The 21,664-nt window shown below is 41.6% G+C and overlaps 2 protein-coding genes and 1 long non-coding RNA gene across 4 annotated transcripts; 1 reads left to right on the plus strand and 2 right to left on the minus strand.

Moving 5' to 3' along the window:
* Positions 1–77: 77 nt before the first annotated feature.
* Positions 78–5,156, minus strand: PTS (6-pyruvoyltetrahydropterin synthase). The gene is made up of 6 exons (XM_036992759.2): positions 4,998–5,156; positions 4,298–4,377; positions 3,156–3,178; positions 2,727–2,783; positions 683–753; positions 78–497 (listed from the first exon to the last, which is right to left on the minus strand). The coding sequence occupies exons 1-6, from the start codon at positions 5,078–5,080 to the stop codon at positions 374–376; spliced, it is 438 nt and encodes a 145-aa protein (XP_036848654.1). The 5' UTR covers positions 5,081–5,156; the 3' UTR covers positions 78–373.
* Positions 5,089–7,235, plus strand: LOC108401552 (uncharacterized). Its single transcript, XR_001854219.3, has 2 exons — positions 5,089–5,486; positions 6,050–7,235. It is a non-coding gene; the product is annotated as an uncharacterized lncRNA (long non-coding RNA).
* On the minus strand, positions 6,286–21,499 carry BCO2 (beta-carotene oxygenase 2). Of its 2 annotated transcripts, XM_073239815.1 has the most exons (9): positions 21,393–21,499; positions 17,108–17,220; positions 15,612–15,813; positions 11,782–11,993; positions 11,452–11,567; positions 10,686–10,788; positions 10,533–10,588; positions 8,279–8,389; positions 6,286–7,203 (listed from the first exon to the last, which is right to left on the minus strand). In XM_073239815.1, exons 4-9 carry the CDS (start codon positions 11,969–11,971, stop codon positions 7,090–7,092), a joined length of 690 nt encoding a protein of 229 aa, XP_073095916.1. In that variant the 5' UTR covers positions 11,972–11,993; positions 15,612–15,813; positions 17,108–17,220; positions 21,393–21,499; the 3' UTR covers positions 6,286–7,089. The 2 variants fall into 2 exon arrangements, with proteins under 2 accessions (XP_073095916.1, XP_073095915.1); XM_073239814.1 differs by lacking the exons at positions 10,533–10,588; positions 15,612–15,813; positions 17,108–17,220; positions 21,393–21,499 and having other exon boundaries at positions 8,279–8,340.
* Between the last annotated feature and the right edge of the window lie 165 nt (positions 21,500–21,664).

A 21,664-nucleotide genomic window follows, 5' to 3' on the forward strand; every position in this document is an offset into this window, starting at 1 on the left:
AGTTCTATTATACCAAGAAAAAAATGAATACTAAAAATGAGATAATGAAAAAAATGAAGATTTCTTTTGCTTTCAAATTATACACTAAAACATTTTATTGAAAATGAAGTGATATTTAATCTACAGATAAAACTCTCTAAATAATACACAGGACTCTCTAAATAATACACAGGATACATTACAAAATTAGATTCTGAAACAGATTTGAATTTAAAACAGATCTTACTCACAATGATTTCAGTAGCTCAGGTGCTCCAGAACACACTGTGGAGGTACAACCATTATGTGATAGCTTCTAAATTGTCCAAGGGGATAAAGGCCTTTTCAAATATGGGAAGAAATTAAATCTCTCCACAGTAGTAAGCCCTAAGAGCTACTGTCCCTTATAGACCACACTATTATTGTCAGTTTCATAGACTTTTACTTTATAAAGAACTCCCACAGGAAGTAATTTCTGGAGGCTTTCCCAGATATATACAGCTACATTTTCAGTCGTGCTGCAGGAAAAAGGAGAGAAGATGAAAAGGTAAATAAAACTTCAGGATGAATATTTACAGAGCACAGAAATTCTAGTTTTAAAAGATCATGTTGAATTAAACTTTGGAAATCACACAGCAATCAGATAAAATGTGACATCAATCCACCTTTCTTACTCTTCCTGAAAGGCAACATCAGCACTCACCTTACGGTGTCTGTAAAGTACGGCACATCCAGGTCCAGATTCTTATGATCAAGAGGCTTCATGATTGCCTCCTACGGACAAAAGAAAGGGAACCTCATGACCCCATTCACACTCGAATTCCAAAGTGCTCCATCTCTGCCCCTCGACCTTGTCGTGAAGATGCCTGAGCATACCCGTGTCTTACAAAGCGACCTCAAAGTTTGAAGCTGTAAAATGAAGTAAGGCCCAGCTCTCCGTAATGACTGGTCACTCATTACTGAATGCAAAGTAAAAAGACCAAAAACTAGAGAATCCACTGGAGCTTTCTTGTAACAAGCCACTGTGTGATTCAGTAACTCAAGTGTAATTCCCTTCCCAAATTCTGTCCAAAAAGCTGCAAAAAACACTTCTCCATGACAATCTCACCTTCTGCACATTGCCACATTGTCATTAGGACAGAGATCCAGTGACTACTACATTTTCTAAAGGACTAAGATTAAATTATGTAAGTAGTTCGAAATTTCCGTTATGGGGAGTAATTTAAAGAATGATTTTGGCACTTCAGAGGAAAAAATAAGTATGCGAAGACTGTTTGTTTCTTGATGCTTATATATATTAACATAGTTTTTTTCCTTGCCAATAGGAAGAATTGTAATTGCCTTATCCTTTTTAATGTCTTACTTTAGCTATTTCTCAAAGCATCTGTGAAATAATCTAATTTTCCATATGGCATGGCTTCAAAGGGACCGTAATAACAGCAGTTATTTTTTGAGGCAAACATACAATCTTATAAAAAGAGTAAGTCCTAAAACAAACAGCCTTTAAAATGGATCAAATAAAGGGCAGTTCCACACAGATTATCAAGAAAATAAGTATCTTTATTTTATCTTCGCTTACAGTTCAGGTATCAGGTTTTCCATTGAGGCTCCCTCTACAGGGCTCTTTCTGACTTGTATACCACGAGGAGTCACTTTTACTGATGGGAGTGTGTGGGGTCCTTCAGGTATACAAAGGTGGGGAAAGCAGAGAACCACTCCTCTAATATCTAATCATATGCTTGTTAGGGACATTTCATTTGTTGCACTGTACAATGCTGTGTATGTATTTTATGTCCCCAGTAAATGCAAAGCTGTAGTTTTCCTTAAGTGCTATTTGCTCATTCACTCACTCTCTTACTCACGTATTACCAACACTTACTGAGCACTCTTACTACTGACCTTCTAGGAAAAGCAGCAGAAACACTCTAGGTCATGCTATGTCCCGCTCATTTTTGTAGCTGAAAGACTGATGCAAAGCAGACAAATTTGTTGAATACATGGGTGACAAGTAATGTGTTAGTAATGATTATTAATAACAGCGATTTTATGAAACAAATGTCACATTTTAGAACAAAAGAAGGAGCAGAGCTTAAGTGAAGAACCAAGTAAACACGTGAAATGATGGCATAATAAAACTAATCTGGACAGGAGGAAATGTGCTCCCAACTTTGTAAAGGACAAATCACATAACCTGGGGCAACCTGGTCAAATGGTCAGCATCTCTCAATCTTAATCTATGGAATGAAGAAGTTGTCTTAGACAATCTTTAAGATCTCTTACAATGCAAAAATTCTACAACGATACAATCAGCAAGTCCTTATCAAAGAGCTGCATCATCCCTAAGATGAACTGCCGCAGAGAGCTTCTCCTAAAGCTAGAGTGACTGTAACAGTACCGGCAAATCTATGATCCAAAGCATAAGGGCGATTCAGAGAAGAAGCTGTATCTTGAAAGAAGGGTAGAATTTGTTAAAGGGAGGAAATGAGGATATGCCAGCAAGGAATACAAGGTGAACAGGCTACAATTACTCCCAATACAGAAATACAATGGTGCTAATTTCCATCAGTCACCCGAACATCTTTAGAAGAACCTGAGAGTACTTCCTCCAGCTGCTCCCCCCCTCCCACACCTGAGTCCACTCACAAGGTCACAGAACCTCTGAGGATACTTGCTTGGGGAACGAAAACGAGGTCATCAAATATTACAGTTAGAGGACAGCACATTATAAAAACCCAACATGGCATTACCTCCATATGCTTTTTGAGGTCAGTCAGATTCATAACCATTCCTGTGACAGGATCAATCTAAGGAATAAAAAAGGTGAATATTACTATGCTACACTTTTCACACTTAAACCTCTGGTCAATTAGTCAAGGTTGTATGATGTGCAGAAACTATGGCCACATTCACCTTCATGGATCTCAGCAGGGACACACCAGTGCTGAAGGCACCCCCTGCACTGTACTGCCCTTCCACCTGTCCCCATACGTACGGCACATGAAGCTAACACTTGGGGAGAGCACAGATCTAGAATGGCAGCTGCTCACCAGACACAAAGGCCAAAAATGAAGCAATACTGAACTGAGCAGAATTTTTCAACACAGACTCCATCATGTTGGCTGAAAAGGGCCCAACAGTCTGCACAAACCACAGGGGTATTTTTGTTCAGCACATACCTCTCCATGTACTGTCACCTCAACTGTGGGGAAGAAAACAAAATATCAGTAAAACAGCATGACTGTCAACAGATTGGCATCCAAACCAAGTTAGCAACATATATTAAGTGTTAGACCTCTGCCCCACAAAACTGTCTTTATATTTTCCCCAAAAATCCGTTATTTTAGTTAAGATCATTTCATAAACCAAAACAAGACTCAAGCAAGACAGAGGGGCTTAGCCAAGGCCAAAAGGGTGTCAATTCTGCTTACAGTGTTGACACACTAGGGTGGGACTCTCCACTAGGCTCAAGATGCTGCTCAGCCACTGCCTGTAAAAGCAGAAAATGAATGGGAAGAGGTCCAGCTATCCATCCAGCTGGTCCAATTCAGGGCAGTACCTCTCTGAACAAGCAATTTGCTTTACCTACATGAATGTATAAAAGTTTACATAATGCTTGGTAAATTAACAAGTGCTTATATGAAGCATTTGAAAAATCATGGTGACCAGTGTTTTACAAATTGACAACTTTTCTTTTTCAGCTCCATGAGCAAAAGAAGAAAAATCAAGTAAGAGGCAGCAACTCAACTAGAAATCGTCATCTTCTGATGATGCTTTTTCTGGTTTTTCACTCTACCATAAGCACACGCTGTGGTACCTACCCTATGGCTACCATAGCTGGTTTCTGAGACATCAACTATATCTCAAATAATCAAGTCTCTTATGTTTGCATAAATTACTTTCTTGGAACACCACTGGCAACGTTAAGACCTGCTCCACCTTCCTATCATGCAGCATATTCCTAAACAATATTCCCCTTTTGTCAGTCATTATTCAAATAATACGATCTAGTTTTAACATTGGCCTCAGTAATACCTAACCAGAAAACACGGTGCCAAAAAGATCTTATGCTGCTAGAGACTAAGGAAAAAGTCATTTGCACCATTCACTGCTACGCGCTGTCCGTAACAGAACGATACAAAGTGAAAACGACACACGCGGCCACCGCAGACGGTTTCACTCCGAATCCCACGTAACTCCTCCCTCAAGGCCCAAGGCCTCCGGCCCCTTCCCCGAGGCTCGTAACTCTAAAATCTCCGGATTTGAGGAGCCCTCTCCCACCCTCACTGGAAAGGCCAAACTTCATCCGTTTTTCTCTCACCTTTATAATTGTGACCATGGCCATTTGGATTGTTACATTTCCCAAACAGTCTCAAGTTTTCTTGATTACTCAGAGATTTGCTGACCAAAAAAAAAAAAAAAAATGTCAGCGTGGACAAGCCCAGCCGCCTCCTCTCCCCCGCCAGCTGGTAGCTGCTCCGGCCTTTGAAAACGGGGAGTCCTCGTCTGCCTGCCCGGCTGTGGTGTGAACCGGGGCGCGCCCCGCATCAGACCGGGCACCGCACCGCTTGGCACAAATCCCACAGCCGGTTCCGCCCTCCCGCCCGTCTCGGCCCTGCGCACAGCTTCCTGGCCGGGCGAGGACCCGACCCTCGGGGCGCCGGCGGGTGCGCGGGGCTGGGGGGGGGGCGCTCCTTAACCGCCTCCCGGTGCCCCAGGGCGGCCGAGGGCCCGGAGTTTAAGCGACACATGCTGGGGGCTCGGAGCCGCCGCCGAGGGCCCCGGGGGCAGCGCAGCCCGCCCGGCTGCTCCTCGCGGCCACACCCAGGGCCGCAGGGCCCCCACGGAGGAACCGCGCCTCCCGGGAGCGCGCGAGGCCGTCGCCCGCAGTCACGTTCCCGCCTCCCCCGGCGCTGGCGCGACTCACACCGCTACCCCGCGTCATAGGGCCCAGCGGCCGCTCCCCGACTCGCACGCCAGGCCCCAGTTCCCTGGCCTGAGGGCACCGCGGCACAACCCACCTGTGCAACCGGTGCGTCGCACTGAAGGAGACGAGGCGGGTCACCCGCGCCCCGCGGGAACGGCCCGAGCCCACCGAGTTCATCGCGTCAGTCGACCGCGGCCGCCAAACCCCCTCTGCGGCTGCGCAGCGCGAGAGGGTCGGGGCCAGGACCTCCTTCCGCGGCTGCGCACTGCGGCCGGGCGCCCTCTGCCGGCCCTGGGGGCGTTGAGGGCCCGTCTGAGTGTCGGGCCGGCCCGCGTGCCGGCGGCTCGGGTGGCGCCGCGGTGCGCCCCGCCTGCACCGCGTCCGGCGCTGCGGAGGGCTCGGCAGCTTGGAGAGATCGGGGGCCCCCGGGCCGAGCGGGGTCGGGTAGGGCCCCACCCGTCGGGGCGCTAGGACGAACTGTGCCCGCCTCTCCGTACGCGGACACCGGCCCAGGGGAAGCGCGCCAGCCAAGGCCTCCCTCACCGAGTGAAACTGAAAGCATCCGTAACACCAGGGGCAAAAGGTGGAATTTCTGGGAAGCTGCTTTACTTACTTGCTTTGGTAAAATATGCCTCCACATGTGCAAAGTTCTTCCTCTAAATTTTTTAAAAGCCACACTGGCCAGTGGCGAGCCGGGCTCAGGAGGGCCCTGCAGACGATTGGGGACTTGGTCATGGGCCAGTTTTACCAGAACTTTCTGCTCTGCGTTATGAGGCATATGCAGCTTAGACCTGCGTCACTGACCCTCCCTCAGTGACCCTGTAGACGCCAGAGCCCTGTGGTCCCACGGCTGGCCTCGTCCCCTGGCGCGAGGGGGGCGTGGAGGCCTACAGGTCTGCGGACCTGCCCGAGGGCAGCAAGGTCCGGCCCGGGGGGGGGGGGGGGGGGGGGGGGTAACACGCCTTTCCGCGGACGTCCGGGAAACATCCGGGGCCTGATGTTCCGACGGTTACCTCGGCCCTGGGCTCCCACGTCTGCGGTATTAGTTCTCTTTAGGCGTCTCCTTGCCATTCTGTAAGCACTGCTTTTTCTCCGTATCTCACTATCCCAGGCACAAAACTCATAACTTGTACTTTCTTGCCCCAGTATAAACCCCAACGTGTGGCGCCTGCAGCGTGGGAACGCGACATAAGGAACCACCTCTACAGGGAAGCAGAAGTGGGCCGCGCTGGTCCAGGACTGGGCAGTAGGCCGTGTTCACAGCTGCCCCGAACCACACTGGGGGGCCTTCTGCAACCCCCAACGCGCAGAGGGAGTGTGGACCGTCTGATCGGCCCAAGGGTGGGGAGGACGGGCGTAGAACGGAAGGAAAAGGCAACACCGGGTTTCGAACTTGTTATTGAGTGGGTGGTTTATGTAAGCGACAGACGTAGGCTGATTTTCACTCTTGGTAAGAACCAGTAGGGCTTAAAAATGTGGGGATTATATGGTCCCTAGTGTCACCTGTTGCCTAATGAAGAACTAACAAGTTTTCATCAATCGAGAGAACTATATGCCTGGACATAGAAGAAATGCCTGGTTTCTGCAACGTCCCTCAGAACAACAGCCTCCCAAGGCTAAACGGGGGTCTGGCTGGGAGGTGGCCCAGCAGCTCTGGTGTCTGCTGAGGACAGCAGAAAAACAGCCAGTTTAGACGGAGCCTTCAGGCATGACCTTACTGGCTCCCTCTCCTCTGGGAGCACCTTGGGACCAGGGGCCACAGGCAGAATGTGGGGAAAAGTCCAAGGGTGCTTTTCAGATCTGTATTCATGTCCTACTATCTATGATCACGTGTATTCTCCCCAAGTGTGAGGATCTCGGTCACCCACCTATTTGGTGGTGGCAATGACCCAGTTCTGGTTGTTCTTTCATGTATTTTTGGCACCTAGAGGAAGACACAGCTAGTAAATGTAAATTCAGAACTCTTCAAGAGTTTGTGCCAACATTTGCTTAATGTTTTAGAAGGAAGAGCCCAAAGAAAACATAAAACCACAATTATCTCATGAATTCTGACTTAAAACCCACTTGTCTATGGCTTGGAAAGCAGTCCTTGCACTCCTTTTGGAGGGCTTGCCCTCCTTTTTGCTTTCTCTTTTGTAAGAGCACATTCATTTTACGCCTAACTTGCGGAGCTTGTGGTTGTCCTTTCAGATGGTAACGAAGGTGCCATGGAATCCATAAGGCATTTTCACAGGCACCTCTGCTCGGCCCAGTTCTTCAAAGTTCTTGGCATCCAAGACTAGAAGAAAATTGCTTTCATTCTAGAAGAAGAAAAACAATACTGAAATTTCTTTTCCTATCAAAACTGTCTCTACTGGGCTGTAAAATCCCTAAGGAAGAGACCAAGCCATCTCTATATCCATCCCCAGCACCTAGCATGGTGCCTCCTGTCTGTCCCTACACTAAATTTTTGCTGAATTGCTGAACTGGACTGAAAAGGAAATTATGGCTAGAGAAGTTCATACCAACAGGAAGAAATTAAGTTGTTTATATCAATCACCTTCATAGGATGTCTTTGAGTTTAAGGGTCTTTTTACCTGCCCAATTTTAATCTCTAAGAAAAAATAGATATTCTTTCTCCCAAATTAAAAATGCCTCCATTTTGTGTTACTTTGGAGCTTTTCGAAAGGTGGCCTTGCAAGGCCAACTGAGGTTTGGCCTGGTCTAATTACAGGAGTGGCAAGTGCAAGATATGAAGACTAAGTCCTCCTAGGCCCATGGCAGACATTACTAATTGCACACAGCACCTTTCTTAACAAATCCTTGTAAAAGCCTCAGAATCCTACACCCCAGGCAGCCACAAATAACGGATACAAGTTGAAGTGAACCCATTTGCCAAAAGATAGCCCTTGACAAGAAATTAGATATCAACATTACTGAGACACTAATTCAGGGCTTGTGACCTAGTGACCCACATTAGACTCGGGTTAATCAGCTGAAACTGGCAGCACAGATGGTGGTCCTGAGATTTAAGTTCTGGCTGTACCATTATGAGATCTGATATAAGTCCCTTTCAACTTCTTTAGGTTACAGATACTACATGTGTAAAATGGTAATCTACAAAGTTGTTTTGATGACAACTAATAAGCTAATATGTATGAAAGTAGTTTGTGAGTCAGCTGTGCAAATGTGAATTATTATATGGCTCTACGAATAGAACTTTAAAATAACAGTCAAGTATGGATTATGATGAAAGGGTATGTATATAGTAAAGAGAGGGAGGAAGGGGAGAAGGTGCCATCTTGGAATCAGACTTAACTATCAACAGCATCACTAAACACAACCTCACAGGACTCAGTGCTACCTTTCTGAGAAGTAACAGGGAAATACATTTACCTGGTTGGGGGTGATCACTGTAGAAAGAATAATCCCACCATCTTCTTCATTGGCTCCTGGTACTGTAACAAAAACAGGCTCTGAGGGATAAAAACCATCTTCTCTCCAAACCTGTAAGTCCCAAAGAGACTGTGTGATTAAAGGTTAGTTATGAGCTAGACGCCTTCCATCGCTTTTGCTCCCAGCATGAACGTGGCTGTCGGTGTGATATTCCAGCAGTGAGACAACCATGCCTGGAGCCTTTCAGCTTCAGATCCCACTGCCATCAAACACAGGTGTTCCCTTAACCTGAAATACAGGTGTCCCAGTACTCTCCAGATAACACCAAACATAGAAGTATTTTTCTGGGCTTGTAGTACATTTAGATTCCCTAGAGGGAACATACCCTGAACCTAGGTGATTCCATGGTTCACAAATTTAATGAAAGTAAATGACAGAGCTGCTTAAATATTAAAGAATCTAAAGAGCTACCTTAAAAATGAAACTACTTGAAGTTTAAGACCTATACATGCTTATGTTACTCTACAAGAAGATATGTCAAAGAAATAATCAATCTTCCCATGTTTTCTTCCGTCTGCTACTTCTATAGCTTTTCTTCTTCCTTCCTAATTACAACCCTTTGGTGGAATTCGTGCCTCATATCAAAAATTACCAAGTATCATAATTCTTCCAAGTGGTAAAGATACCTCAAGACAAACGCTGGGCATAGAAGCCACAGGGCATAAATCTGCAAAGAAGTAAAAAGCTAACCTTTTCAAAGAATATTGCTTCTCTCTCTCACTTACCAACTTTACATTTCCCTGTATGGCCCCGGAAGATGGCTGGTCAGCCAGAGACGGGTAAGATTCCTCAAGGGAGGAACAACCTAAGACAAGCACAGTCGCAGGGGGGCCATCAGGTGAGAAACTGGGGATCAACAGAGGTGAGGCTCAGAACCTCACCCCCCTGTTTTGAGAGAAATCTTCTGCATCCGTGGATGTTTTGTTGCCCTTGTCTAGCTTGGATTAATATTTAGTCTTTAGGCACACACCTGATCATCTACAATTGCCCTCTTACAGCACTAAATTATGTTTTCTACCTTTATCTTGCATCTACCTACCACTTCAGCATTTTATTTAAAAATAATAATAATAGTAATAAGGGAGAAATGTGGGATTCACATATAAATCAAGTATAAAAATCAAACGAATAATCATATCTGACTTGTTTATAGTTCATGATGTGTGATCAAAACCAAAAGTTTCTGTGATATGACTGCCCTTGTACTGTTCACCATGTAAGAACTTGTTCACCATGTAAGAACTTGCTCGTTATGCTTCAGAAGATTGGAGACTGTTGAGAATTGGGCTTGGAGTTGATTAATGATTGTGCATTGAGTCCCCTGTACAGAATTTTATAGTTGTTAACAACCATTTGATCAATAAATATGAGAGATGCCCTCTCAAAAAAAAAAATTAAAAAAAATAATAATAATTACAAAAAATAATACATAAGAATTAAAATTGATGAGTATGACAAATAAATAAAATAACAATGTAACAGAGAATGTGATCTGTGAATATAATCAAAGTAAATTAGGACTTAATTTGTAAAAATAAAAAATAAAAAAAATAAGCTGCTTCCATGTGCCAGACAGTGAACTCCCCCATATTTGTTTTCTGCAGCATTCTAAATTTCCTTTACTTACAATCTTAAAAATTCAAGTTTAAGAAATACACACTGAGAATCCCTATCCTCTTACAGGAGACGACCCCATCTGAGTTCCCTTTCCTCCTCCTCCCCGTCTCCATTGAGGCTACGCAGGTCCTGACCTGCCCGTGGTCCGGGGTGGCCATCCGCCTCAAGAAGCCAAGCAGAGGGTTTGTCTTCTGGGAAGACAAAGTCATCGTCTACTCTGAAAAAGCCTCCTACCTCAGTGGCTTTGGCATCTTCCAGGAAAGGGAGGGCAGGGGGTGAGGCCTCCTGCATCTGGGCTTTCAGTTGAGGTAGAAAGAGAAGAGAGTGGCTGTAACAAGAGGCTCCAGAGGGGGATGCAGTGACCCCCAGAACTTGCCACTGTTGACCCGCCCCGGGCTTCATGACAGTCCTAGCGGTGGATTCCTTAGTGATACAGTAACTATGACTTCCAAAAAAAAAAAAAATCCCCATGATGCCTGTGAGCCAAAAGCACAATGAAACTTGGGTCGTGCTAAAAATGTAACACAGAAAACCAGCTGCTAAGCATAGGTGCAAAAGTACCGCAGAGCATACTTACTGTTAAATTACGTGCTTTAAGTTCAGTAATGCCACTTTGGAGATTTCTTTCCGACCCTGCAAATGCAGTTTCCTATGTTTCCATCTTATAATGGAACCCTAAGAAGACAGTTAACTCCCAATTATTTTAAAAAGATCTCCCTCCCAACTTTACCGTGCGGCCCATAGGAGTTGCCCATGTTGAATGTGGTTCCATCTGGGTCATAATGAGGATGTGCAGTTGCACCACTCACAGCGATGAATTTGCTCCAGTTGACCTGCAAGTGCAAGACCATCAGAGACATTTACTCTCTACTCAGATGCAGAGACAGTAGATGTGTCAATTACATTTAAAATAAGATATGAAAACTACAGTCTGAGTAAGCCCTAATATCTCACCTTTGAGAAATCATAATTACTTTTGCTACTAAAGAAAAAGCAACTAAGACCAAAAACAAAACAAAAAAACCACTACTACCAACAACAGAAAAATGATTACCCAGTAAGGATATTTTTTTGCCGAAGATTACAGAGTTCAAAAGAATAAGAATGTGACATTCTGGTCTAAAGTTTTATTTTATTTCTAATTAAGGTGTTAATAAGCAAAGGCAGCAGGGCCTAGACAATCTCCAGCCCAGTTCTACCTGTAACCTGGAAGAACTTGAACTGGCCAAGTAAATCTGTTCTACTATTTCTCTTTTACCACAGCATTCAGGTATTAGGGCTCAGGAAGCAGAAGTCCAGAATTTCTTTAAAGAAAACCAACCCCACAGGCCATTCTAACCAGGACAGAGGCGCACAATGACCTCAGTCAGTGGGTAACTCTCTTTTTCTCTGGTTAAGGGGAAAATGTCTTCTTTAGATATCTACTACTCTAAAAAGTATTCTGAATGGCAAAAAATTTTAGGGCCTATTTTATTCATTTTTAGCCTATACCTTACCTTTTCTGTTTTTTCCAGGGTTTCAATGTCCACTTTATTCATAAAGTTGGTCTCAGTACTAACGTAGTAATCACCCTTGTACCGCACGTAATTGACATTGGTGTTGTCTGTCATTGCTGAAACAAACCCCAGAGTTATTTAAAAACACTGTAACTTACTGTGTAGCAGACTCTAAGCACACTGTCAGAGGGAGAATGCAGTTTAAACATCCTCTCATGCCAAAAAAATACATTAATTTCAAAATTTATACTTATACAGGTTGCCATATTTCATAATAATTTAAATAATCACTATCACCTGCAAATTCTGGGTATATTAGAGGCTGCTTACCAGGCGGCTCAAACTTTGACATGAAATGCTCAAAAACATTCTTGCATGGGTCAGGAAGAGCCAGTGTGCCAAATTCTGAGATCACAATTCGATTATGAACACTGTTGGCCTCATATGTATCACTCTGTAGAAACTTGCTCCTGTATGTCACAGTGCCCTTCTCCATGCTGAATTGGTGAAGCAAAGCCATTCCATCAAACCAGTGATTATACCTTCAAATTGGAGCAAAAATAGAAAAACAAGTATTAGTAAGAAAAGCATGGGGTCAAAATGAGAGATTTCAAACTTAAACAAGATCGAGATAGGTTTCCAGTACAACCTGACCATCCAGAGAACTTGAAATTAAGAGGTGATAACTTTTGAGTACATACTGGACTACAACAGGAAAAGCAACTTACATTCTCCTGATTCTCATACCCTTTCAAAAAGCTCCCACTTTAGAGAGCTAAAGAAAAACCTTATGGTGACTTCTAAGTTCATTCCAATCTTTACCCTGTAGGCAGAAGAACAGCATGAGAGGATATGGGATGCTTGACATTTCCCAAATTAAAATGGGTTCCTAAGATTTTAGAAATCGTTATCTTCATATTTAATATGTATTACATCTTCCATTTACTTTTAAAATTTTCAAATTTATCAAAATTATGTCAAAGTAATCAAATAGGATGACTGTCCTTACTGGATCATCATTTACGTCCATCTGCTCACACTAGAATGAATGACAGAACATCGAAAACCTGTAAGGTAATATTTGTGGCTTTACCTTTAAAAGGGTCTACATCATATAGCCTTTTCTTTTCATATCCTTGAGAAACTGAATGCTTAATATCTTCAGCATGGAAAAGCAAGGCTAACAAATCATTGTTTTACAAGGCAATGTCCCTTCTAGAGGCTATTATGCTAAGTGAAATAAGGTAGGCAGAGAAAGACAAATACCGTATGATTTCACTTATTTGTGGGACATAAAAGCAAAACAAAACAAAATGAATGAAAGAACAGTAGATTCACAGACACTGAGAACTGGCTGGTGGTTATGACAGCGGAGGAGTTGGGGTGAGTGGGTGGGGAGGGGGAGAGTGATAAAGGGGCACAAAAATTCTCAATCATAATGTAAGTTGGCCACAGGGATGGTAGTACAGCACAGAAAATACAGTCAATGATTCTGTAACATCTTCCTATGCTGATAGTAACTGCACTTGTGGGAGTAAGGATTTAACAATGTGGGTAACTGCTGAACCACTGTGTTGTATATTTGAAGCCAATACAAGATTGTGTAACAATGACACTTCAATATTTTAAAAAAGGTAATGGTCCTAAAAGCAGGGACTCAAAAGAGATATTTGCACACCCATGTTTATAGCAGCATTATTTACCACCCACCAAAAAGTGGAAGCAACCCAAGTGTCCATCAACTGATGAATGGATAAATACAATGTTCACATACAATAGAATATTATTCAGCCTTAAGAAGGAAATCCTGTCACATGCTACAACATGAACATTAAGGATATGCTAAATGAAATAAGCCAGTCGAAAAAAGACAAACACTGTATGACAGCATTTACATGAGGTATCTAATAAGTCACTCAAAGAAACAGAAAGTAGAATTGGGCTACTAAGGGCTAGAGGAGGGGCAATTGGGGAACTTTTGTTTAATGGGTATAGAGTTTCAGTTTTGCAAGATGAAAAAGTTCTGAGGATCTATTTCACAGCTATGTGAATAAACTTAACACTGACATGTACATTTAAAAATGGTCGAGATGGCAAATTTTATGGGGTTTTTTTTACCACAATAAAAAAAAGGCCTACTTTTTCCAGTGATTTGAGATGCCATCTGTGCCATAAACTAAATTTCCATAAACTGTTGGGTCTATTTCTGGGCTTTCTATTCTGTATCAACTGACTATTTGTCTATTCGTGCACCACTATCACTATTAATTATAAAGGCTTTATAGTATATCTCAATGTTTGGAAGGGCTAGTCCTCCCACTGAAAGTTGTCTTGTCTAGTGTTTTCTTCACTATTATTACATGTTTGTTTTTCTAAATGAACTGTAGTGTCGATTTTACCATCCTTAAAGAACCTTTGGGAATTATATTAAGATTGTATTAAATTTAAAATTTAACTTAGGGAGAACTGACATCTTATTGATGTTGAATTCTCCTATTCAAGACCAGAAGACGTCTTCCTATCTGTTTAATTGTGTCATCCAGGAGTGTTTTAAAGTTTGCACATTTCTTGTTAAGTTCATTGGTAAGTATTTAACCTTCTTTGTTGACACTGTAAATGAGATTCTTTTCTACTGTTACATTACCTAACTGGTAATTTTTCCTATATATGAGGGCTATTGATTTCATCATGCTATTACACCCTGTCACCTTGTATTGACTTACAGTTTTGTCATTGATTCTCTGGTTTTCCAAGGTTACTACAATCCTCTGCAAAAAGAGATAGTTTAACTAATCCTTGGGCCTTTGACCAATTTCTTTAATCTAATTGCATTGGTTACATCTGTTGAACTGCAGTGGAAATACTGACCATCCTTTTCTTGTTCCTGACTTAGAAAAAATACTTGAAGTGTTTCCCCATTTAGCATTACTGATTTAAGGACTAAGATTAATATATATGAATGTGTATACAGACACACACACACACATGTATTATGTATGCATGCATATATATACATATACAAATATATGTGAATATATGTATGCATGTATATATACATTGTACATATACACACAATGGAATATTATTCAGCCATTAAAAGGAAATCTTTACTATTTGTGGCAATATGGATAGACCTGAGGGCATTATGCTAAGTAAACAAGTCAGACAGAGAAAGATAAATATTGTATGATCTCACTTAATTGTGGAATCTAAAAAAAAAACCTGAACTTGTAGATAGAGAGAAGACTGGCTGTCATAGGTAGGTGTGGGTGGTGGGAGTGAGCAAAATGGGTCAAGGGGGTCAAAAGATACAAACTTCCAGTTATGAAATAAATACGCCATGAGGATGTATTGTCAGCATGGTGAGTACAGTTATGTCCCTGGTAGATACAGAAAAGTGATGCACTGAAGAGTTACTGTTTTTTTTTTCATTTATTTACATATATTTATTGAGTGCTATTTAAGGGCAGAGCACTGTCCGCGGTGTCAGGGATAAGAGGTGAGTAAGAGAAAGTCCCTGCCCTGTGGAATTTACACTCTAGTGGGGAAATACAGCTAATAAATAAACAAGCAAAAAATAGTAGACATTGACAGTGCTGTGGACAATTACATAGGTAATACAGTAAACAATCACATTTTAGATTGGGAGGTCAGAGGGCTTAAAGGATATGAGATCCAAGCTGGTATCTGCATGACAAGAATCACACTTGGGGAGACGGATGGGAGGACCAATGCCAAGACCCCCTGAAAAAGTAAGTGGTGCCTGGTTTGAGGAACTGAAAGAGCCACTGCGTCTGGGAAGTACTGGGTAAGGGAGTGGTGTGAGGTGAAGACACTGCTACGTCCTAAAGGAACGTGTGGTGAAATAGAGCTAGGAAGTCACAGGCAGTTCCTGACACACCTCTTTTGGCCTAAACCTTTACAGGGCTTCAAATTCGTAATACTCTGCAGGGAAGAAAAGTCAGGACTTTTCAAAAGAATTAAGTATTTTTTTTTCTATAGACTACATTTTCCTCACCTGTCATCAAAGAGACTTATCAATCAAAGGGACTGTAATCATGGCAGTATTAGCCTCGGATCGGAAGCAGATATTAATGCATATTCCAGAGAAACCAGCCCTTGCTAAGAAATCCAAATTGTTCCCCAAAATCAAGACTTACTTGTCCTTCCCAAACTCAAATTTCCCAGGTCCAATTCGAAGCAGAGAACCATTGAGCCACTTAGGGAGATGTCCTCAGACTCGAGCAGAGGTCCACAGAGTCTCCTGCACTGTGGCCAGTAGTGGTGCAATACATGGAAGATTCTGTCGTTTACTAAAAATGGCTTTTTTCTGATGAGTGTTTTCTGTGTACTTCTTCAAAACTGTAAAAGGAAATCAAAAACGCAAAAAATTATACCCATTTTGTATAAACATGCCTGCTTTTCCATAGACAGTAATTGTATCTACTGCTAAGGGAAATGTAAAGCTAACACCAAACATAGCTTCCAGATTCCTCTCTCTCCTTCCTCATTCTCAGACCATCACCCTCTGGTTCTCCATTTTTGAACCACAATCCTTTTTATATTTTTGCAGTACAAACCTGCCTAAGAATTAATTCAGGACTTTAATTACTATTATCATTTCTCATACTTGAATAATGCTCATCTTTTCAGAAGACTGACTCTATCTATGCTAAGCCTAAATAGCAACTTCATTATGATAAAAATAACCACCATTCAATATATTTAAACTTGACCTCAATACTTTAAACACACTAGAATGTGATACCAAAGGTTTCATAGTGATTTACAGGAATTTGGCAAGACTGACAATTTAATTTCTTCTATTTTAATGGCATACACATGAATGTACATGGCATTTTCTGAAAGGGAGTCATAAATTAAGTTCTGCAGTGGCACCTGGTCTGAAATTACTTAAGAGTTCAAAAGCCTCAAGAAGAATAAAATCATAATTACATAATAAAGAGCTAAAAATTGTCCCTATTATTTCATACTAATTTTGTGTTAACAAGGCAGAGGGTGGTCAAATATATAATTAACTAGATACTATAAAATAGTCCTTTATTTCATAAAATTTTAATAGTGATATAGAAGTCTAAACTGGAAAAACATATAGTGATATTATTCCTCTGAAGAAGTGAGATTTACATTCTTCTGGCAGAGTAGTTTGTATTTTATCTATCACCCCACTTCATTTAAATCTTTCAAAAATTCAGTTTAGAGCACAAGACCTCCTACTTTCCTGTATATAACAATTCAGTCAAACCCAACTATTTCCTGATTTCCCAAATTAAATTCACTTCTACCCTGAATGCCCTGCCTACTTAAATCTATCCCTAAGAAAACTGTTTAAAGTGTGTATCAAATGCTAATCCTTTTAACAGGCAGTGCAGTGTAATATTTAGGAACAGGGACCAGGCTCTGCCTAGCTGCAGATTTCTTGAGTTCAAATCTTGGCCTGCCATTTTCCAAATAAATAGCCTTGAGCATGACAATTAACCTCTCTGTGCTGTATTACCTCCTTTCTAAAACGAGTATAATTATTCTTATTGTTCTTAAGACTTTTATATTGTCATTTGTAAGTAACAAATGAGTTTGGTTATGTAAAGTTCCTAGAACACAGTAAATACTAAAAAAGTGAGCCATTATTACTTACGTAGTTTTTAATGATCAATCCAACAAGATGTAGTCTTCTTTCTTTGAATTATTTAATCGTTCTACAAAGTAGTAGGCGTTACATTAGATCCCTGATGTAAAGGAGCTCACTGCCTAGCAAACAAACATACAAACAGATCATTTCTACTGCGATCGGTGTTGTTGGACACATTACTGATCACTCTGAGCCTGAAGTTTCTCAGTGATGAGGTAGGGATAAAAGGAGGATAATACTTCCATTCATGTCCATAATCATAACCCAGTATAATAGTAGCTAACTTCCAAGTGTTGATTCCCGTGGCTCCTCTTCCCTTTGTCACCTTATGAATGTGCTCCTAAGGACTGACCTTGGATCTGTACTCATTAACCTCAGCACCCTTCCTTGGTAATCTCTTTTAGTCCCATAATTTCACCATTACTTCTTGCAGGTGACTCAGTATGTCCAGAGGGAATTCTTCATTGTCTCCCTTCCAAATCAGTTTTCCCACTTGCTAAATCACCTAACTTCAACATCTCTGTGGGCCCTGAATTCATCTTTCTTTGCTGTCCCCACATTCACAAATTAAATTCTGCTAACTAGACCCACAGGGCTAGGAAGAGGATGCTCAGGGGCTGACAGAGGGCAGCCAGGATGCCTCACTAGGGATCACAAGTTTGCAAGGGTACCTGGGGCAAATCCTCTGTAAAGATTTTTACCAGTGCACCAATCCTGAGAAGCGCCGCCCTCCCCCCATTTTCCTGCTGGCCCAGAACTGTCCGCATCAGCTCTGATGGTTCAACTCTTGCCATCAGTCCCTTCCTTCCTACTGTCCCAGGTTAGGCCCCCCACAACTTTGTAATGGGTCTGATCAGAAGGAGAAACTAGACAGAGTAGCCAGAGATTCCTAACTGGTGGCTTCTTGGTCCCTTCAGCCCCTGGGATGGCCAAAGGCCCCAGGTCAATCGCTCCCAGCTCTAAGCAGCTCATCTGGACTCCAGCCACCACCAGGTCTACTCTAATGTGAGGTAAAAATATTATCACTTTCTACATGTGCTCTGATGTGAAAACAGCTGGGAAGGACTGTTACTGAATTAATCTCCTAAGTACAGACATGACTGTATCATGTATTCCCCCAGAAAACCTTTACAAATCTTTACAAATGACTCCCCACTGTCTACCAAGTAAACTCTAAACAGCTTGGCCAGGTACGGATGAAGGCCCTGAATTCTCACACCGCCCCACTCATCCAGTCCAGCCACTCACTAATGCCTTCTGCCCCAGACAAACTGGGCCACTCCGCAATCTCTTCTCCTTATCTAACATACCCTTCTCTTCACTAGGATATTTCCCACCTCCTTCAGGTAAAACCACTTCCCTACTCATCCTTCACGATCCAGTACCCATGTCACCCGCTCCCTGACACAACACTCCCATTTCCTATGGCAAGAACTGATTCTCCTTAGCTTGAACTCACACAGCAAATGTTTAGCTCTCTTATGGCACTTATTCTGTGTTGTGAAATATGAATATACTTTGTAAGGTCTACTGCCAGTACTCCCTGAGTACGGGGTCTTGGTTTTTGTCCCACCCCAGTACTTACCACACTGCCTTGCAAACTGCAAACACTGAATTATTGAATTAAATAATTGTAAAGTGTAGACTACATATCAGTATGATTTTTGATAGCTCTAATGAACCAATTTCAAGAATAAAATGATGTGACAAAATGAGCTGCAATAAAAAGCTACAAAACAGTAAGCAAAAAAAAAAACAGAGGCTCTAAGGCAGTCCTCCAGAACACAAATGGAACCAAACACATACACTGGAATGCGCAGCAGTGATTCTCATTTGAGGAAGGTCTGAACAGTGAATGTTTTTCCTATTGCAGCTCCAAGAGAATTCCTAACCCTGAATCCCACCCTACATGTTGTACAAGATATACAAGTAGAAAGGCTGTCTCCCTGGCGACAAGTAAACAAATCCTGACTCAGTCCTCTTCAGCTCCCAGCTCTGCAGTCTCGCTGCCTGTGTATCTGCTCCACACAGAGCAGAAACCTTCAGAAGCCCCCAGCGCTCTCCAGGAAAGAGGCACAGAACTCTTAAGTCCAGACTGGTGGGAGGAGGAAGAGGAGGGGGGAGAGGGACAGATCCCTCACCTGGGACCCGCCACATCAGAACAGAAAGGAAGCCCACTGCAGTGGCCGGAAGATTGCTGACAAAATGGAGAAGGATTTGAAAGAACATTTTTGTATTGAGCTCAGCAGCAGCAGATCTATGATTTCCAAACCCTCACACTCACTGGCAGCAACACTCACTTCCTGCCTGCCCCTGGCTCTGCAAAGCGCGATCCCTATTGGTCTTATTTCCAGGACAATTATTCCAACAACCTATCTATACTGACGAGCTGTTTGAATAACTGAAATTGGATCAGTAGTGTCTCCCTCCAATCTGTTCTCACACTAACAATGAACTCAGCTGGTCCTGGTATCCATTTCATTACATGACTCTTCTCTAGAAGAGTCAGACCTCCTATTTCCTTACAGAATAAAGTCCAGATTTAGTCTTTCAACAGAGCACTCAACAATCTGGCCACAACCTAGCTTTCATCCTTTTTCTGCTTTTCTAGCCTTTCACTAGCATTTCCTTTTCTTTTCTATTCATTTACTTCACAATAATTATCTGACAATCTAGTAAGAAGAAAGGCCTGTGAAGGTGTGCTCTTAAAACACTTATATCCACATATAATGCTACTGATTTAATGTTTTGGCCACAAGTCATCAAACACCGCACTGCAGACTGAGCAAATTAAGACACAAGATTCAGTCCCTGCTCTCTAGCAGTTTATTACCCTTTGTGAATTTTTAGCCAGTGAAATGACTATCAAACATAACATGTTTTTTGTTCTTTTGTGCCTTTGAACCAACTTTTCCCTGCCTGAAATATCCTCTTTACTTTTCAAAAATCCATTTCAAAAATCTACCTTTGCGACCCCTTCCCAAACGCCTCCTAGTAACTCCCACTAGCAGTTATTAGTAATGCCACAGAGACACTGTAACATTTACATATCATGTCTTCTCAGCAAAGACATGTAAGTGTATTTCAAGAAAAGAGTGGTTAAAATTGTCAGAAGGGAGAACAAAGAATATCCTGTACTATTCTGTTTTCCCTACAGTGCCTAGCAGAGGATGATGTACAAAGATATTCAATATGTATTTTGATTTGTAATCAGTGAAAACAATTTATAAACTTGTGCAACTGTATTAAAATGGAGTGATATTAGAAGTGTAAATTTAAGGGTAATGGTATTTCTGTAAGCCTATTTCCAGCTGTGAGAGACAATCATTCTTGTTCATGAGGATGGTGCCAAAGACATCCAAACTTGAAGGAAAATAAGTCTCAGTTAGGCTTTCAGGAACTTTTTTTACCTTGGGAGGCACCTGTTCTGAATAGTAAACACATTGTGACTAAAAATCAGTTTCCTCATCTTAATCATATCAAATGAACGGATCAAATCAATTCTCTACATCTTCACAGGGAAGAACCAGATGCTCAACAATGGTGACAGCTTCAAGATAGAAGCCGTATGTTATGAAATCCACTCAGAAACAATCTGTTAGCCTTAGTCTCACAATTATAAATGCTTAGAGAAAAGAAACTCATGAATATTTCTTTATGATGATGGGCCAAGTTATCTTTGTATTTAGAATATCACAAAACTCTTTAAGGTAACAGCAAATTCAGGTGACATAACGTATCAACTCAAATACAGTCTTCTGGATGCATTAGTATTTAATAATCCCATTACTAATTGTTACTTCACTGACCTCCAACCATTAGTAAATCCCTCTACAAACCTAGTAATTTTTTTCCACTTATAACCAGTATTTTCAGTAAATATTTTATTGTTTTCAATCCTATCTTATATAAACATTTCTGTTATGTGGTATATAAGCCTTAAAATGGTAATTTGATAAAATGAGATTTTAACATTTAGAAGACCAGGCACATGCTGTCCACCTAAGGAATATCAAATTCCCCGTGGAACTATGCATAAATGTGTCCAAATCTGTGATTCTTATCCTAGCAAAATACACATCTAATAGATTGCATTATTTATGACTGAAAATGGGTGGTCTGTTTAAAATATGATTAATATACTTATATTTAATTATGTAACACATCGAAAGTTTTCAATAAAATCATAGAAGTACCTTTCATCAAAGGATTTTTTTTAGCTAGATGAGTCTCAAGAGATCCTCTAGTCCAAATTCTATTTCTGAGTTATAACAGGATTGAAGTGACTCACCAAGTCTGTCTTGCTGTTGAGCCAGTCGCTTTACTTCTGGACCACTAATCTCATACCACACAGCTGCCAAGGCTTCGAAATGTAATTCATTAACTGCACCACTGATATGGTTGATACATAAAAAAGCCAACTTATGTAAGGTTCTGGTTAGTAATTTCTTGTTTTTATTTTATCACTGTTACCACAAGAAAACAGTTTTAAACCAAGAATTTTTATTGGCAATGTATAATAAAACTTACAGTGAAAATAATCCAATGGTAATATTAAATAGC

This window comes from Manis javanica, chromosome 6, assembly GCF_040802235.1.
Source record: "Manis javanica isolate MJ-LG chromosome 6, MJ_LKY, whole genome shotgun sequence".
Classification (NCBI taxonomy): domain Eukaryota; kingdom Metazoa; phylum Chordata; class Mammalia; order Pholidota; family Manidae; genus Manis; species Manis javanica.

Coding starts and splice junctions, on each gene's coding strand:
- PTS (XM_036992759.2), bottom strand. CDS start 5,080: ATGAACTCGGTGGGCTCGGGCCGTTCCCGCGGGGCGCGGGTGACCCGC. Junction 754..2,726: donor ACCTCAAAAAGCATATGGAG/GTAATGCCATGT, acceptor TTTTGTCCGTAG/GAGGCAATCATGAAGCCTCT. Junction 498..682: donor TACTTTACAGACACCGTAAG/GTGAGTGCTGAT, acceptor TTTTTCCTGCAG/CACGACTGAAAATGTAGCTG.
- BCO2 (XM_073239815.1), bottom strand. CDS start 11,971: ATGGCTTTGCTTCACCAATTCAGCATGGAGAAGGGCACTGTGACATAC. Junction 11,568..11,781: donor GTCAAAGTTTGAGCCGCCTG/GTAAGCAGCCTC, acceptor GGTTTGTTTCAG/CAATGACAGACAACACCAAT. Junction 7,204..8,278: donor CAGTGATCACCCCCAACCAG/GTAAATGTATTT, acceptor TTCTTCTTCTAG/AATGAAAGCAATTTTCTTCT.